Source organism: Quercus suber, unplaced genomic scaffold (genome assembly GCF_002906115.3).
Source record: "Quercus suber isolate HL8 unplaced genomic scaffold, Cork oak 2.0 scaffold_781, whole genome shotgun sequence".
In the NCBI taxonomy this organism is placed as follows: domain Eukaryota; kingdom Viridiplantae; phylum Streptophyta; class Magnoliopsida; order Fagales; family Fagaceae; genus Quercus; species Quercus suber.
Genome location: NW_027070217.1, coordinates 146,186 through 165,735, shown reverse-complemented (window position 1 = coordinate 165,735; position 19,550 = coordinate 146,186). Strand labels below are relative to the sequence as shown.

The following is a 19,550-nucleotide window of genomic DNA, read 5'->3' as shown; positions in this document are numbered from 1 at the left end:
GCTTTTAAAAAAAATTAATTTTGTAAAATTTAGACAAAAATAAAATAAAATAATTGCTTTTTGCCAAACACTTTTCCTTTCTCTACCTTTCCATTCCATGTCACAAAAAAATATTTTATATCAAATGATACCATGTCATCTATATCAAAATCTAATAAATGAGAGATATATGTCAAAAAAAATTACCCATTAACACATATTTTTCATTTGTTAGTAAGTAATTGTTTTTTGCAAAGATGTTTTATACTTATTGGATTTTAATACCTTTAACATGATATCATTTGATACTAAATACCTTCTCCTACACCACACCTACCTATGTGTACTCTTGAAGGAGAACGATGCCATCCATTTTCTTTGCAACAAACTTCACCGTAGATTTCTTTTGCTAAGCTTCACCATAGATTTAACAATAAGTCTCAGTGATATATCCTATCAAAGAAAAAAAGAGTCTTACTAATATAATCCTTGTTATAATTTTGTGCACAATTTGTTGTGTGGGTGATTATAATTGATGGACAATTACTTATGCATGAACTCACTATTTTTTTTTTCATCACTTACAATTGATTACTTTAACAAGTTGATTTTTTTTTCCTTCTGAATTGTGTCTTTATTTTTAATTAGTAGAACTTACTGTCATGTGAGATGAGGACGTACTACTTCATTGTACTCATAGAATAATTTGGGAAAATTTCTTGCTTCTAATAGACCATTTGTATCTAGCAAAATACTAGGAGCTACCACAAATTGGCACTTCAACAAGACACTAATAGATAAATATTTGAGTTATTTTTTGTGATTATTGACACAACGTTTGTAAGACTTATTTACATAATAAAATTTATAGTATATCTAACTTAATTATTGTATTTATATAAATTAAGATCGCAATTAATAAATCTCTCAATTTGAGAAGTAAATATAAAAAATATGAGTAGTGAATATTACTTCTTCACTAATCATAGTAAATATCATTATTCAAATTTCACAGACGTCAAGTAATCCATCTCACTTGTTTTTTTTTTTTTTTTAAACATTTATTTTTAGAAATAATTGCAATATGATGCTAATTCTGTCATTCAAACTCTTTTCCCTGAAACTCCTGAGCACTTTGTACACGAAAAAAATGCCAGTTTAGATGCAGCTTGACATATTAATTAAGTATATAAAATTGGGCATATTCCTAAACTTATTTGGCTTAAATTCCTACTAGAATATATAGTATAAATTCCTATATGGGCTATGGCTATACTTGGAAGTGTCCCATATAATTTTCACCATCTATATATTATACCCCACATCCCCCTGCCCAGATTCAGACACAAACGTCTCACACGGACAGAGACACGGCCCCACGCACAGGCACAGCCTCAACCTTATTTCTTTCACCAAACGTGGCCGTTAGTTTCTCTCTCTCTCTCTCTCTCTCTCTTTGTGTTCTCACAAACCCCATTAATGGATTCTCATCAATCCTCTGTGATTCTTCTTCTCAGCCTCTGTTCTCTCCTCCTAATCTCACCATCTCATTCTCAAACCTGTACCTCCCAAACCTTCACCAACAACGCTCTCTACACCAAATGCCTAGACCTCCCTCACCTCTCCTCTTATCTCCATTGGACTTACAACGCAGCCAATACATCTCTCTCCATAGCCTTCATAGCTAAGCCTTCAGGCACCAACGGTTGGGTCGCTTGGGCCATAAACCCAAATGGGACTGGCATGGTTGGTGCTCAGGCCCTCATAGCCTTCAAACTCAGTGGTGCTATGACTGTTAAAACCTACGACATAACCTCTATTGGTCCTATCTCTGAGTCCAAGATTTCCTTTGAGGTTTGGGACCTAAGTGCTGAGGAATCAGGGGAACTATTACGCTTTTTGCTAAGTTGAAGCTCCCTGGTAAATCTGACATTGTTAACCAGGTTTGGCAGGTGGGGCCATCTGTTACAAATGGTGTACCGGATGCACATGCGATGAGTGCAGACAATAAGGCTTCTTTGTCCACTCTCAATTTGACTGCTGGCCAGACTTCCTCTACCTCTGGTGGACTGGATTCAAGGACCAAGAATAGAAATGTCAGTTTTCTTATTACCTGTTTGATTTTGTGTCTTATGGTTTTATAATTTTGATTGGTTTCTCTTTCCTTTTATTTTTTGTTAGAAATTTGAAATTTGTTTGTGGATGCGTTTGGGAATTGTGGGATTCATCTGGGTTTGTTTAAAAGTTGGAATATTTGGGTGTAGTTTGTGGGATAAGGTTTTGGGTGTCTAAAAGTTGAAAATTTTTTTCCTCTCTCTTTTTTCCTTAAGAAAGATGTGTAAAAGATAATGGGTTTTTTGAGGAAAGAAATTATCTTTTATGGTAAAATTCCGTTTCTTCACATGATTAGTTCGTAAGATTTAATTTTTGTGATTTTTTTTTCTTCTATAATTCAATAGTTGGGGGGTGGGAACCAGGAGATGCCAAGTTGAGCCTCAAGGCTGTTGGCTTAATTTTTGTGAATTTAGTCCATCACTTTATCAAAATGAATCAATCTTGTTATTCCATCCAAATCTGTTAGAAAATGAAGTTGTTTAAGTTTAATCCCTTTTTTTTTCAGTTATTTTTAGTGAAAAAAGAATGTTTGAACGATTTTTTTATTAACAAATTGGACGGAAGGACCAGATTGACTCGTTTTGATGAGGATTAAATTGACCCAAATAAAACCTGATTGACCTAAATAAAACCTGAAACACTGATTTAATAATTAACTAAATTGAATTTTAACCTATCTTTAATTTGCAGTGGATGGATGTAGAAAATTTAGTTGATTAGTCTTGGATTGATTAAAGCCCTGAAAAATTAAAAACTTCTTGTTTGTTTATAATTCTTGACTGGAACTGGATTTAATATAGAGCTTGGCGTACCATTTGATTGTTTATTTGTTTAGTTTTTAATTTTTTTTTATTCTGTTTGTTGTTTCCATGTGTAAGTAAAGGAAAATGGAGGCATATTTGTGATATGGTACAACAAACTGTTGAATGTTATTTTGTCTTTTTGGGTTTCAGATTCATGGAATACTGAATGTTGTGGGTTGGGGCATTCTGTTTCCTGTTGGAGCTATCATTGCAAGGTACTTGAGGACTTTTGAGTCTGCAGATCCGGCATGGTTCTATCTTCATGCTTTTTGTCAAGTGTCTGCTTATGCCATTGGGGTGGCTGGCTGGGCAACTGGTCTTAAGCTTGGAGGTCAGTCACAAGGAATCATATACACGGGTCATCGAAACATCGGAATTGCATTGTTTTGTCTTGCCACTGTGCAGGTAATGTTTTTTTCACAAACTTAGTGTTGTTTTATGTGTCTCTTTGCTATCTTGTAATTAGCTGATTCTGTCACTTGTTGCGTCTTATAATTATCAAACTGAAACTCTTTTCTGAGTATTGGAGATATAAATATAAAAAGACTTAATGAGGCTTTTGGATGTTGAAGATGTGAAATGCTAAAAAATTTGAAGATAAATTAGAGAAAGTTAATTTTGAATTGGAACTTGGACAATATCCACTTTTTAGGTTGGGGCTTAAAGAATTATCAATGATGTTGTAGTTTTCTGTTAGAAATATATATGTAATTAAAAATAATTTTGTAAAATCATTTCTATTTTGATTTTGATGTTTTTTTTATTATTGTACCGAATACATTGTGTAGGTTAAGTGTTTAGGGTTGGAAATTTGTTGTGTACTGTTGTTTTATTTTTATTTTTTGTTTATGAATCTTGTTGGTTGCAAAATGGAGAGCATATATTTGGAAACTTGTGGTGACACTTCTTTTCCTTCTTTTTCTTCTGATGAAAACTCTTTGTTTGGGTTTTACAGATTTTTGCATTGTTCTTAAGACCAAAGAAAGATCACAAGTACCGCTTTTATTGGAATATCTACCACCATGGTATTGGATATACCATTATTATTCTTGGCATCGTCAATTTGTTCAAGGGTTATGACATTTTGCAGCCTGCAAAGAAATGGAAATCTGCTTACATTATTGTGCTCATTGTGTTGGGTGCCATTTCCTTGTTGTTGGAAGCAATTACTTGGATTGTAGTTTTGAGGAGGAAATCCAGCAAGTCCACCAAGCCCCACGACGGATACAACAATGGAGAAGACAGGCAATAGGCACTATGCTGAGGATTAAACCTGTTGCTGTGGTTCTCCTATACCGGATTCTGAGTTTGTAATATCCTTGTCTCCTTACTTAGGATATCACAAGAGGTTTATCTACATTAGCCCTTCTCTGTTCCTTCCCAATTTCTTTTGGCTTGTGTAAAATGGCTTGATTTCTCTAGGATTATTATTTATTATATACTTAGAGATTGTTCAGACTTTAATTATACGTGTCTATTGTGTCTCAGTGGTTAGGTTGATGAAACTTTCTAGGATGTGTGATTATTGAAAAATTTTCAAAAGAGAATTATTTATTCTTGTTTTCCTATTTGTGGTTTCTTTTTCAGTTATGTATAATCTTATTGCTCCCACTTTCTATTTAATCCTATCTCTATCAAGTCTAGAAAAGGGTCTTGCTTGACCTTTAAGCTCTCTAATATGGAAACAAATCTGTGATTTCATGCAATGTGATGGTGATAACTTTCAAGAGTTGGCAAGTGATGGATTCATTATCTTTTTTTGTATACAATACCTCTCTTACACAAAATTCAATTGTGAAATTTTAGTAACGATATTAATCCACCCCAATCCCATCTTGTGCCTTTGAACCTCATAACTTAAGCCTGAATGACAACAATTGCCAACCACACCACACCACATAACTGTCACCCAATTCTGTCTCTGTGAACATTTTAATGTTCCTCTTCATTATTTCAAGATAATCTGACTACCAAGTTGACTCAACTGCCAACTCAAAACAAAATTGAATTGAATCTAGTAAATGCTGGAAAAATATGTGGACTAAGAGTCTTTTCACTTGTGTATCAAAACAAAGGAAGAAAAAGAAGGAAAAGAAGGGCCACACAAAACTAAAGACAAGGTTAAGACAGCAAGATTAGGTACCACTCCTGTCAGGTAATGGACTTTTTAAAGGGAGTACCTGGATCTTTACCCATTTACACGCTCAGCCCCACTATTATGCATTTGTTAATATCAGTAGAGCTAGACATCTTATTGATAATGACTTCCACGAAGAGACATCTCTCTTGGTGTTTATATGACTAATCACTTTTGTACAAATATATACCCATACTTTATTACATGCTCTATATATGATGATGGATGAGGATCACATATTTGATGTAATTTGTCAACTTGTTGGTGGGAAATTTCTCTAGTTTGTCGGATCTGATTAAGTGTCAAAAGAGAATTGGGTAGATGAACTTTCTCCTGGAGTCCCAAATTGGCTAAAGTTGGCACTAAAGTCACACTAAGCTCAATTATAAATTTATAATCACCAAATATATTCAAATTGGTATTTATTTTGATTTTTATTTTTTAGGGTCCTAAAGAGAGGGTTCCACACTCTATGCATTTATCCTGGTCCCCCCCATACTTGTGCTTCCATTTTCATTATTCTTTCTAACTTTTGTTGCTTTCTCTATCTCATTGCTTTTCTTTATGGGATTCCCATGTGATGCATGGACTAAGTCCTTATTACTTGGAAGGACATCGATGCCTTTCTTTTGCAGTACAGTTGTTAGCTTGTCCTCTCACAAACAAAACGTTATGTAGTAGTAATTAAGGGATAGAAATATTGTTCTTCACACCCTTAATGATGGAGCCTTTTGACTCTCACTGCTCACTATTTTTCTCTGTTACTTTGACCACTTGGTTAAATTGTTTTCACTTTCAAACTAAACGGGAGCCTCAATCATACCTTGAAGGATTGGTTGTGGTTTTCAAACGTCATGAAATTCACGAGAGAATGAATTTAAAACTTTTAACCAGTATATTGGAGTAAAAAGATTTTACCATATAATTATCTAATGTGTGTGTGTGATAGAGGGATTAGACACACCCGATGCTCAAAAAACATTGAACACTCATTTTTTATTGCTTTTTTTAAAAAAAAAAAATTAAAGAAAGCTCAATCTAAAGATTCTAAACCTTTATATAAGGAGATTCAAACTCCTAATTGACCTTTTGAGTTCAAAAGCATCGGTTAGGCTTAGGAGAGACTTGGAAAGTTACATATACAATATATTGTTGGCCAAAAGCAAAGATAAATACATTTTAACCCCTAAAATAGACAATTGTAATTTACCATGCTCTGGAAGGGTGTAGTTTATATGATTGAGAGGATGAAAAGTTGGTGGGATTGTCTTAGGTAGGTACTGTTTACCTATGTGGCAGATTAGAGAAAAAGGCATGAAAGTATTTGAATGACGGTTTAGCTAAATGGGTAGTTTTGATTATGACCTCTGACCTTAGCTAGCCCACGGGTCACGGCGCTTTATCACTGCAATGAGTGTGTACATTAAAAGCTGAGCATGTGAACCTAATAAACAATCCCTTAGCAATTTGCATATAGAAAAAGGGGAGAATGAACTTCGGCTGCAATTGAGTCTATATTTAAAGCTACACATGTGAACCCAATCTACAATGTGTTAGCAATTAGCATATGTAATTGTGTATAGAGGAAGACAATGATAAAATAGTCTTGTGGTTGCCACTTTTCTCATAATAGGGCTGAGAGCGTCCCTTCAAAAGTGGACAAAAAAATAAAAAAAATTTGAGTTCAGCTAACCCTTCTTGATGTTTCTAACGTTGAATTAAAAAAAAAATAGAATAAGAAAATTGATAATGACAAGTAAAAAGAGTCAAAAAGAAGTTAATAAATATTTTAAAAAAATGAAAAGCACTTTGACACTAATTAATGCATGTTCTACATAACCTAATAAAATGGTAATCCACAAAAAAGAAGTATAGTTTGACTTTTTACAATTTTTTTTAATGAAAATAAAAACTAGGAAAAAGTAAAATATTGAAAAAAATATTGTTCAATCTAGATTATAATCACAATTTTTAATAAAAGAATTATATCAATGATGCTATTCAGCATAACTAAAATGGTTCAAATTGATGAGTTCTCTCTTATGAATTTATATAACCTTCTTATGTTTAATTCAATGATATCATAAGTGGAAATTATAAATATTTTCCTTTCTGCCTCACTCATTCAACCTTGCTTTGTCTTGAGCAAGTTTTTTCCATCTTGAACAAGGGACGGAATAGAGACAGGTTTTGCTCGCTTCTCTTAGTCTTGTATGTGTATATATTTTACACATATCTTATTTATAAATTTTTTTTTTTTATTTTTTATTTTTTTATATTTAACATCCAAAAATACTCTCTTTCTCTCTCTCTCTCTCTCTCTCTCTCACATACTGACTTCACTTTATTAAAGATGGAAAAATACTCCAACCCATCAATACCTCAGTCTATCCCACCCCTACCCCTGCAGGTTTTACCCGAGTTGTTACAGTAAAATAGTTTTGAAAATCCATTTTTATAGAAAATAAAGCATTTTGATTTGGAGTTAGCATTTGAATAATTAATGCACGTTATGTACAAATCATGTGTATGAATAGTAACACAAACAATATAAAGGCCGGGGGGGCCATGAATCATCTGTACTTGTACATAATCAATAAACTTTTTTTTTTTCATTCTCAAAAAAAAAAAAAACATTTTTTTTTTTGGATGGAATCAGCAAATCTTTTGGTAAACCTACTCGAATGACATTTTGATTGTGGTTGTCTTTTAGCTTAACTTGTAAATATTTTATTATTAATTAAAAGATTTGAGAATGATTTTACATACATTAAGGAAGTTTAAAGAAATACGAAAAAAATTATATCCCCTTTACGTAACCCATTACACAAAATTTAATTCTTTTTGGCTAGGATTATTAGTTTTAAAAGGACATATATATATATATATATATGCTTGGTCTGAAATTTAAAGGGCCCCTACTATTTCATTAAAAAAGAAGGTCATTTTCACTTTTGTTTATTAACTGATTGGCCTTTGATTTTTGAAAGGTAAGTTTACAATGGCCCATGTCACTGTGATGCTGGGATGATTTCATTGACATAAAATTTTTTTTTTTCTTTGTTCACAAAAAAGAAAGATCATTAAAGAGAAGTGGGGTCTGACTTCATTACTCTGTCACAGATCTCTCATATTGTGGGCTTGTGGTCCATATTCCTTAATTCTTGCTAGGAACAATGAAGACCTGAAAATAATGGTTTTTTTTCCCAAGTCAAATATCACAAGCAGATGATCAAACTAGTTTTAGCAGTACACTTTGCAAAAGATCAATAGCTAAGTATTAGCCCACCACTTTTCATTGTTCTGTGCCTTGAAGGCACTGCCTTCTCTCTCTAAGTTTTGGTTTGTCTTAGATGTTGATGTATCATTTAGAAAGCTTCCATAAATAATAATAATAATAATAATAATAAAGCAAGACCCAAAAATTTAAAGACAAAGGATAAAATAAATAAATGAGCAAAAACTTGAGGCTATTTAATAAGGGCATAAATAGCCGTTAAATCTGTGTATGCTAAAAAAAAAATTCCAATACTAACTTACCTATATATCTTGAAGGGTTCAGTTAATGTATGCTCTTAGGGTATGCATTAATCATCTATTTTAGAAAATTTTTTATAAAAAATTGAAAAAGCTATAAAAACAGTAAATCACTTTTTCATAAAATTTTTCCTAAAATGGTTTATTACTATATGCCTTAAGAGCACACACTAATAAAATCTCTTATCGTTTCTTCTATTGTATACAACTCATAATTTATCTTGATATTACTTTTTTTATACAAATTGTTTAGAAAAATGCCAAAGAATTTTTATATTAAGTAGTGATTGATGGGTGTAACCAATAATTTTAATTTAAAAAAAAAAAAGAAAAAAAAAAAAGAGTAGAGGTGAAGCAATCAGCAATGTTAGGGAAAGCGGCGAACAGGTCCCATAACATAAAATGAATAACTTATAAATAATTATTTGATTAATTTGAAAAGAAATAGAGTTTGAGACGAGTAGGATGCATTTGATTAGGCCTCTGCATTAATAGCGTCTGTGACCCATTGGACCGTTGTAAAGATCGTTTTAACTTTTGAGAAATATCATATTGTGTCCTTTGGAATAGATAGCAACACTACATGCTTTAAAGCACCAGCACATGCTGTAAATTTACCAAGTGTAATACTTTTCAGATTGAGACTAAGTGCAATATTTAGAGTATTGCACCTTAAGCAATAATAATAGATAGTTGAGATTGAAAATTAAAAAAAGCAATTTTCAATCTCAACCATTAAATACAAAAAGTTTAAAAATAGTTAAAAAGTTAAAAATTAAAAATGATAAAAATTTATGTAAGAGGAAGCAGAGTAATTGATATTGCACAGGATCCAAATCCGTACTTATTTATTCTGAATAATAAATTTGCAGACTTTAATTAAAAATAAATTTTTTTTTTTTTTTTTGAGGAACTAAAATATTATATCTTGAAATAATGAAATGTTTGTCAATTCAGTAAAAGATTTTGATGTACAATTTATGCACAACATATGAAAAACTCATCTTTCCTATAATCCTATTTGTTGATATCAGGTCAATAGTTCAATCACCCATAGATGATAAGTATACAAGTATTTTCTGTGAGATTACTTATCATTAATCGCTAACATTACTTATGCTAGTGGGATTGTGATGATGTGTGGAAAATATTTAGGTCGTGTTGAAAACTTGAATTTGAATTTGGATTTGTATATTAAATTAATATAATTAAAATGCCATGATTTTTAATTAATTGATTTTAGATATCATTTCAAATTCGTTGATTTTAAAAGTTTTAAAATCTTTGGTGGATTTGTTAAATGCAAATCTTTGACTTCTTTTAAAATATCCAAACAAAGTATTTAAATTTCAATCCCCCAAATCCAAACCTACATGTCCGAATCCTGCCATCCAAACACACCATTTAGATATATGAAGCCGTTATTTCCCTTTACTAGCTGTTTGTTGTATCTCAGCTTTCAGGCCCTTCACTCAGATTATTCCGCCCTAATCTATAACACCCCAAACACAAAAAACCTAATATATATATATATATATATACACCCTTAACCAACTTAAATTTTAAGTTAGATGTAGTCATGGGGTGCCGAATATAAGGATCCTGCATCACTGAAAGGATTCATCAAATTGTTCATACCCCTCCAGAACAAACGCCACTTATAAATGTAATTGTAGTTGTTCATCAAAACAGGGAAGATGAACATAGTAGCAATCAGTGTGTAAAGTATGTGGAAATGGCACAGCAAAAAAGAAAATTTTTAACCTTGAGCCTTTTAACTTTTCCAAGGCAGAAAGATAATAGTAAGACAGGCATGTGAAGATTTCTAGGTCACCTCTTATCGTACATAAAGATTCCCATGAGAAACAATCTTCAACTTATCGCAAGAAACCCAACAAACAAGTCATGCTAGAATGTATGAAAATCATCTCAGCGTGATTTAAAGCTAGCCTTCAGCCTGCCAAAACAGAGGAGAATGCAGTTATTAAAACACTTCTACATAAATAAATGGAGAACATACAAGAAAACAATTCTAAAACATCTCTCTTTCACACACACACTCACACACACACAAACACACAAGGTAATCTAAGGACAGCAGAAACACAAATCATTGTCGTCTCCAAGAGTGAGACACAGACAAGTCACAGAGCTATCCATGAATAGATTGATGACCAAATTGGTTGGATCAAATTCCACCAAACTTGATAATGATATAACAAAAAAATGAAAAGTTTATTTCTTTAAATATATGGCCACGGGTCCAAAGTTGTCAAAATTATTTATTCTGATTGGATTAAAGCAAAAGTACCTAGTCTGACTATTTGCTTTTATTACACTAAGTTACAGGGATTGAGATTTGGTGCAATAGCTATTGCACCATGCAATCCCTCTCATATCATTTCCACTTTTTCAAATTTTTTAACTTTCGACTTTTTTACCTTTTTAATCCAATGATTTGATATCAAAAATAAACTTTTCAACTTTTGATCTGAACTATTAAGAAGGTATTGCATATTGTACTAGATCTCAATCCAAGTTACAGCTCGTGTGTCCTAATACCTGCCTAAACCTCCAATAATACCTTGTTGAAGAAAAGAAATCACAAACCATATGATATGGAAGTAAGATTGAAGCATATCATAATATCATACCAACCACTCAGACTATGCTAAAAGGGAGGACATCTAAAACATGGAGATGTGAATTAAAACATTGATCCGGGTATATTTCACAACCAATACACTTATTAAACACTTCTTTCATTATAAGATTACCATTATTTTCTGAAAAATGATTGCAAAAGTTTATAGTGCCAAGTAATGCTTTATTAGATTGAAGAGTAGCACCTAAACTTGATATTAGACATCCAAAATTTATGAAACAACAAAATTGAATAATAGACCTAGGAACCCGCAACTAAGGTGCCTAGAACCAGCATCGAGTTATTGAAGGAAAATTCTAAAGAATAATTTTATTACTCAAACTGTAAACTCTTTGTATGAGCATGATAACGTGCTTATATAGACTAATAGGACTAAAACCAAATTCTGATTTGACTTAAGAAATCAGAATTACAAAAGTATCCTTGACTCCCGGAAATATTATAAATCAATAAAAATTACAATTGACTCTTAAAATAAAATTGTCTCCGCGTCTCCCATATCAAGATTAGAGCCCACATCAACAAAAGTGGGGAAAAAACAAATACTCCATCCAAAGACATGGAAGCTACATTATTAAAAGTCATAAGAGTTATTACTTGACTTGAAAAGAATTTAAACACTCACACATGCAACCATCATTATTCTTCTCTCTCCATTTCTTTAAAGTCACGGTGACCCCAAGTTAGTGATGGCTACAAAAAGCAAAAGATGGATACTGGTAAGTGCCGCAAAGCTCTTCTTACTCATTTGTGGGTGGTACTTCTCCTTTAAATACCATCATTCACCCTAAATAAACTTTGTCTCCAACTTTTCTTCACCCTCAAGTTTAAATATTACCAATACTCCAAATTGAGATTTCACAAATGACATTCCACCTCAAACTACGAACAAAATGACACCCCCTTGAGGTTTGTATAAATGTGGCAGATAATTTTATGCATGACTTCCTAATTAAATATACCCTTTAGGCCTTTAATATATATATATATATATCATACCAAAACTATGGACAAAATGGCACTCCCACTTGAAGTTTGTATAAATGAGTAGGAATCTTTTGTATTTTTATTTTTTAAATGGACTATTCCATTAAGGAATTAAGTCATGACATGGGACGACATGGACTTATCTATTGCATTTATACAAACCTTAAGAAAGGAATGTTATTCCGTAAAAACCTCAATGTAAGTTGGTTTAACTTACCTAAATTATTTTAAACTGCAAATAAAGCGAGTTAAGGTTTTTGCCATAGGGATGTTAGGGATCTAAAGGAGAGCCATCAAGATTTGCAAGGTTTTAAGGATATATAATTTGTCAAAAATCAAAGAAGGATGAGCCTAGGCATCACACAAGAGGGTTCATTTGCATCACACAATTCTAGTACTCCAAAGCATCTCAGTTAACTTGAATTTACAGAATAAGTGTAAGTAAAGACTTCAACCACAACACTGGCCTATGCCAATGATCTTTAGCTCAAATGGCATCTTCTTCCCTTGTAAGAGTAGGGTAAATTGTGAGGTTGTGGTTCAAGACCCCTAGGTTCGTGTGTAGTTACCAATCAAAAAAAAAAAAAAAATCCTACAACACCGGCCAGCATATGGAACTTAAGGATTCAAAAGTATATTCTAAAAAGGTTTATCTACACACTTAAAATCTAATACCATATACATGGTAATGGCTGCTGCATTTCGCCAGGAAAAATAAAGTGTTAGGGCAATAAGTTTTCTATCGATTTTTTTATTTATATAGGTAATAGGAATTTTATTGAAATAGAAGAACATCATGTTGACGATGATGAACAATCTAAACATGAACAAATACATATAACTCAAGAACTAAAGCTAAGAGATTGTAGAAAATCAGAAAGTTTTCAATTGATTTTTGACCCATACCACCAATGAAACAACCTCTCTCCATCATTAGAGCCACATTGGCACTCATGTGAATCGCCTAAATAGACTACATAACTTGCTGGAAAGTAGAAACACCATACATCAAACACAATCCACACCAAATTCATTTTGCACTTTATTTTCTCTCAAAGCTTCCTCGATTATTCTGCTGAATTTGGCATGATCCTAATCAAGATTGATTTGAAGACGTTCGAGGTCCAAGTTAAAGGTTTTAGAATTGACCCTCATCAGATTCTTGAGGCATGATGATACATGGGCTCAGTTTGGATTGGATTGGAAGGATTTGAGATGTGTTACAAGTAATGTGGAACAGGCAGCAAAGGATTGGAGCATCAAATCGTTCTCCAGCATGTATGCAATGGGTGAAGGGCTCACTAATGTTATTCACTATGAAAATGGCAGTGGTAGGTTCCTAAATTTTCAGAATTGTTCTGATGCGGGAGGCACATAGAGATATTTATTTTAATTTAGTTCTATAATATTTTGCAAATCACCTGTGCTCTTATTGGTAAATTGCATTTTATATTAGGACCTAGTAGTTTATTTTATTAGATTCAAGGTTATTTTCATAATTTAATAAGTAGCCTTTCCTATGTCAATTTGAATTTGGGTTTAGTAGTCTATAGAAGCAAACTATTGTACTCCTATTATGAGAGATTATTTTGATGAATAAAGTTTCTATTGAAATTGTCTCCATGGTCTGGTCCCAGCTCCAATCAAGACTAGGCGTTGACTTATAGTACTTTTCTTTTGTTTGTGCTACCTCCAAGCAAGCCAAGGTTTTGACTGCTAGGTTTAATCTTTATTTTTCTTTTTTTGATAAGTGGTTTAATCTTTATTTTTCTTCTTACGAAGTTCTACGTTAGGCTCACATTGTTATATTTGCATCCCAAAAGGCATACCAGCTCAGTTGGATGTGAACTCAATTTTTGTCCAGTGATGGCTTGCAGTTTAGAGGAAAGGTTCAGGCAATGAAATCAGGTCTAAATTCAACACTAGCCATTGCCAAGAGAAGAGGGTCAATGGTTTGTCAACAAGCCAGTGGGGACGACAAATTCATGTTACATTAGGAAGATCTAATTGGTATAACCATATGGCTTGCTACTGGAAGAAGGGAGGAGGAGCATCATTGGTGGAGTTAGAGCCTGTTAGAGACCACTGCGTCTCATGCCATACAGTATCAAAACAGGAGTAATCAGAGGTGATGATCACAGGAACTACAGGATTTAAGCCACAAGCAATTTTGTTTTAAAACTTCCTGAACTTTTGTCTTATTTATCCGAGTATCAAAAAATAAAAATAAAAGGCATGATCATAGCAGTGGGAATTTTTTTTTTCGTATTCAAATTTTACTAAAATGCTCCATGTAATTATTGATAGTAAAGGGAAGAAGAAAACCCTCAGTGGAAGCCAAAGAAGTCATGAAAGACCCAACAGTACCAATGACTACCTAAGGCATTGGAGACCAACTTAATCCAGTGGGAGGTTGAAAGTAATAGTTGAGATGAGAACAAAGTAGAAGTATCTCTACATGTCAAGGAAATTCCAGAACAAGGAATAGGGAAAATTCCCATGAAGAAGGTCAGCCTTTCAAATCCCAAGTGCTTCCAGATAAGGATTTATAAAAGTAATACTCCAATATAGAGGACGCAAAAAAGGTGGGAAATCTGTAGAAGGTGAGAAGCTTGATTAAGTGAGCAATGTGAGGAAGGGGACTGGTGTTGGTCCCAAATCAAGAAATTTTTTCTTGCCCAATTCTACAGAAGTGGGGGCTAGCGTCCTCCTGAAGGTAGATGTGGTGAGTTGTTTTAAGGAGGAACCTGTTAAATGGGGATGTGGGGTCTTGAAAGTTATGCTTTCACTTGTTCACTCTGACTTATTGATGATGGAAGTGCAGTGGTATACTGAAACAAAAATTGTTGGAAAGAATATTGCTCAAAGTGGAAAAAATTTCAATTATGCGCATGTGCTTGGTGGTTAATTAGTGCCCTTTGGTGAAGTTATTTTGGGGGAGGGGAAGGAACCAGACCTGTTTCTTAGGAACCATATGAATTTGATCCACTAAATGTTAATGAAAGAGAGGAAGTATTTGATTGGCTAATAAAACGTGTCAAAGGCTTTAGTAGATTTATGGATGTCTCAATTGAGGAATTTGAGGATCAAATGATGGCTTTTTTTGAGGCTCCCCAAGCAAGGAGCTTCAAGCTTGTGATAGGCAATAGGCAGTTGTGAAGCCCAGTGTCCTCTGTTAACTATGGTGCTTGGAGGGAGGGTGGTAGTAGAAGAGCCCCAAAGATCCCTAGGCTGTTGCTTTGTCCAAAATGAAGCTGAGGTTGATTTCATGAATTGTACAGGGGTGAATAATCTAGGTAAGAAATTAGCGGTGAGAAGATTGTTGATGGAATGAAAGGGGGATGTGGATTGTGGTCTGACAAAAATAAACCACAGGGGCTCATGAAGCAGTCCTTGTGTGGAATGAAAGGCTCATGCAGCAGTTGGGGCCGCTGAGTGTGTTCTTTTAACGTGGGATAAGAGAGTGGTTGAGAAGATAGAAGTTGCAATAGGGGTTTTCTCAGTCTTTTGTTTGTACCCTAATGGTGAAGATTGTTTTTTATGAGCATTAAATGTAGTTTACGGCTCAAATGACATTAAACTGAGAGTTGGTTTGCAGTAGGAATTGTGAGAAGCCTTTGACAAATGGAAGTTGTTTAGCTAGGAATTTTATTGTGATTCAGTTTTTGAGTGAAAGATCTGGATGCAAAGCGTTTACATCAACAATGATGGAATTTTAAGATCTTATTTTGGAATTGGATTTGCCGCTAAAAGGTACACATAGGAAAGATTGGAGAAATCTATCTGCATTTGCCTGTGGAGAATTTGTGGTTTAGCATTTAACTTTAGAAGAAATTTAGGATCCAAGAAAGACTAGGGTTTGGTAGGGAAGGGAAAATGTTTAATTTAGGGTTACAAACAAGAGAAGAAATTGAGATTGAATTTGTCCACACGCTGTGAACAGCAACTGTGAAAACAGGAAGACTAATGGAGTGACAGAAAAAGAAAAAGAAGGTAGTAATAAACTCCCAATCCATTGTGAGTACTTTGATCACAAATATGTAAGGACTCTTTCTCATACAAGGAGCATTGGGACTCCTACTTAGACTAGTACACTAAAAACCTAATACGGTAATAAAAGTCTAATTACACAAAGGAAATAAAAATAAGATAGTTAGAATCTACTCAATAATTCTAGACTACCTAATTTACCAAAATAACCTAAACTCACAGGAATTGCAGAGCTTACAGTTCTGCCACCGATTACAAACTAACAATAACTTGTAAAATTAAAACCATTATAACCCTATAATATTTATAATTCAACCTTTAACAATAAATCTTCCATGGCTGCATAGAATAAATATAACAGTAATAATTTATTTTGTGTTCTAATGATCTTCCTCATTTGGTGGTGCCCCTATTCTTTGCCATTGCATTGACTCCACATTGAAAAAGGGAGGACCATGTCAATATAGAGAATAAGACTGATAATGTGTCAATAATTGTGTTTTACTCTCCCCCATCCCCCGCCCTCCCTGCCTTTTTAATTTTCCCTTTCCCTTACAAAAGGTCTTTTGTCATTCTACACAATCATGTCTCTTGATGCAACACTGCCTTACCTCTTGCAATTCTGCTCTTGTCAAGCAGTTGCTTTCAAATATATTTCTAGAGAGCTAATAAGAGAATGATCTATTGTAGCATTACACTGCTAGAAATCTATTATTCACACTATATTCCAAATGACATTGGACAAAATCATGCATACTCTTAGGCAGTGAAAGTTTGACCAACATTGCAAGGAACTAGGATTCAAAAACCAACTATGTATATTATCAATACGTAGAATACAAGAAATTAGAGAACATGAATTTGATAAATTTTAGAATCCTGGGATCAAATGTTAAGCATCAGGTCAAAGAATCAATTACACAGAAACATGAAAGTGATTTAACAAGTAAAATTAAACCCAACATGAAAACTCACAATTTAATTATTTTTGATAAACTAGACAACGTACACACTTGCATTTACATTGCCTTTCAAAGATATGGCGCTTTGAAGTGGATATTAAGATATTCAAATTATTTCAACTGTGATTATAAACCTACTCGCATTATAATAACTCAAAAATGAGAACCAAGCCTTAGTCCCAATAAGAAAACTACAAAAATTCATACTCTTTGTTACCCCCATAATTGAAATTCTAGTGGATCCATTCACAATAAGGTGACTAAAACTTTTTTGACAGGTAAGTTACACAAGCACCCAATGGGTATTAAATCCATGACCTTACCCTCCACCAACTAGGGGAGGAGGTGCCAGTCAAACTAGAGCTCTTGGCCATAAAAAAGACTAAATTCTATGTTGTCCATCAACCTACCAGAACCTTACTCCCTTTTCTAGGTTTGGGACCAGCTATGAACAAATATTCAACACTAAACAGAAACATAGACAGAGTTTACTGATATTATGATAAATTATAAAATTCTTGGAGCTGATTATATGTGTCATTATTGCAACTTAGAAGTATTGAGTTACAGTCTTGATATTAAAGCTAATTGGGTTCAAGTATGATAATGACATGATGATGTTACTAAAAAATCTCAAACCGGGTACCAATGGTGATATCCTAAGGGTTGAGGCTTCACTAACTGAAGCACAATGCAATAAAATATAAATACTTCTGTCTAATTACAGAAAAACGATGATCCATAGCACAATTTCATGAGCTTAACAAGGTGATAGTATGCTCCTATGAACTTTAAAGGATGCAATCAAATAACCCAACGTTTGCGACTACGTCACCATTTCATCTTAGCCAAATTTTTTCATATGAAGTATGCTGGCCAACTTCATTCGTTTCTTTTCATATTGAAGCAACAATTCATATCCTTAACTGTGCACATTCATAGGCATTTACTCCATAGAATTAGAACTGCAACAAGCATGCTAAACAGTATGGTTATTGTGAAACCACTCTATTGAAGCAAATGCAAAGATTGACAATGAAAATGAAATCACAAAACCTCAAATCAACTAAGCCTTTAGGATTGGTGTAGGGATCCTTCTTCAACTAATTGGGGTTGATGACATTTATTAAGTTCCTCCATTCTACCCTAACTAAAACCATACTCTCAATACCAAGATAAATTTCTACAAACATTGTTAGAGATACAACTTTGGGGCCCAGATTCATTGTATTACCCCTGTTGAAACATACCAAGAGTTACGGTCCTAATTGTACACGTAATCCTAACTATACTACTGCAACCTTACAGTTAGTCTAGGATTAGCCTTCTATATATACCATTTAATGGGTACATTGTAAAACAAAGAGCTCAATAATAAAAATGTAATTGGTCAGGGCTTTATGTTGTGATTCATAAAATCGTCCACGTCAAATTCTAGTGAGACGAAGCATTAAGTGCCCGTTTAGTACTAACACGTTATGCACTTGTTCAAGCTACATTCACTCTTTTTACATACAATTATTTACATACAAAGTTGCATGACTACTTATGCTCATTTGAACTTTCTTTCAAACTAGTTTGGATGAAAGTACTATCCTTTTTATATTTGACTTAAATAAAATAAAATTCTAATGAAAACCCAGATAAGGAAAAATTGATATATAAGTTCAAAAGTAATAAACAGTAGAGAAAATTACCTGACCCGGATTTGATTTGGGATAAGAGAGTGACTCAAGCTCCGACACTCTGGCTTGCAGAGCATCAAGTTTTTTCACCTACCCAAAAAAAAAAAGACACCCACTTAGAGTTGAATATAATTGATAAGGGTGTGTGGTTGGTTAGTGGGTTAGTAGTTCTACTTACATCAGAGAGAAGAGCATAGCGATCGACCCACAAGTCTCTCCAGATGAACTGGGAAATTGCGGCTCCTGTAACTGAAAATCCTAGACCCAACCACACCAATCGAGTCCTCATCATCTTCTTCTCCTCCTTTTTTTTTTTTTTTTTTTTCTTTGCTTTGCTATTCCTTCGCTTTTGTTTTTTCAAATCACAGAATGAGAGAGATTGAAGAAGACGATTAATTTAATGGGCCTATAAGTGCAGTCTACTGTCTACAGCCGAATGAGGCCCATTCTTTTTTTTTCTTTTTTCTTTTTTTTTCAGAAACAGGGCACATTCTAATTTTCAATACTTCTCTTTTGTTTTGGTTTTGCGGGATTTTTTCTCTTTTTCTTTTTTCTTTTTTCCTTTCTTTTTTTAACAAGATTGTCTAAAATTTGAGAAATTATCTCAACCAATGAAACTATACCACATATGCAAATGTGAGACTCAGTCTTCTAATCAGCACTAGAAATAAAAAACAAAAAATGTCGAGT

The 19,550-nt window shown here is 33.5% G+C and overlaps 2 protein-coding genes across 2 annotated transcripts; one reads left to right on the top strand and one right to left on the bottom strand.

The window, feature by feature from the left end:
• The first annotated feature begins 1,301 nt into the window (after positions 1-1,301).
• Positions 1,302-4,465, top strand: LOC111999427 (cytochrome b561 and DOMON domain-containing protein At3g25290). Its single transcript, XM_024031553.2, is given in 4 exon segments — positions 1,302-1,858; positions 1,861-2,075; positions 3,048-3,302; positions 3,853-4,465. Coding segments are annotated over 4 exon segments (1,167 nt in total). The 5' UTR covers positions 1,302-1,458; the 3' UTR covers positions 4,150-4,465.
• A 5,842-nt stretch (positions 4,466-10,307) lies between these two features.
• LOC111999447 (uncharacterized) lies at positions 10,308-19,222 on the bottom strand. Its single transcript, XM_065767181.1, has 3 exons — positions 19,039-19,222; positions 18,873-18,950; positions 10,308-10,528 (listed from the first exon to the last, which is right to left on the bottom strand). The coding sequence occupies exons 1-3, from the start codon at positions 19,150-19,152 to the stop codon at positions 10,517-10,519; spliced, it is 204 nt and encodes a 67-aa protein (XP_065623253.1). The 5' UTR covers positions 19,153-19,222; the 3' UTR covers positions 10,308-10,516.
• Between the last annotated feature and the right edge of the window lie 328 nt (positions 19,223-19,550).

What these genes read in the sequence shown, in the direction of transcription:
- LOC111999447 (XM_065767181.1), bottom strand. Translation starts at nt 19,152, where the DNA reads ATGATGAGGACTCGATTGGTGTGGTTGGGTCTAGGATTTTCAGTTACA. An exon ending in GCTATGCTCTTCTCTCTGAT is followed by an intron (nt 18,951 to 19,038) that starts GTAAGTAGAACT and finishes TTTTTTGGGTAG; the next exon opens with GTGAAAAAACTTGATGCTCT.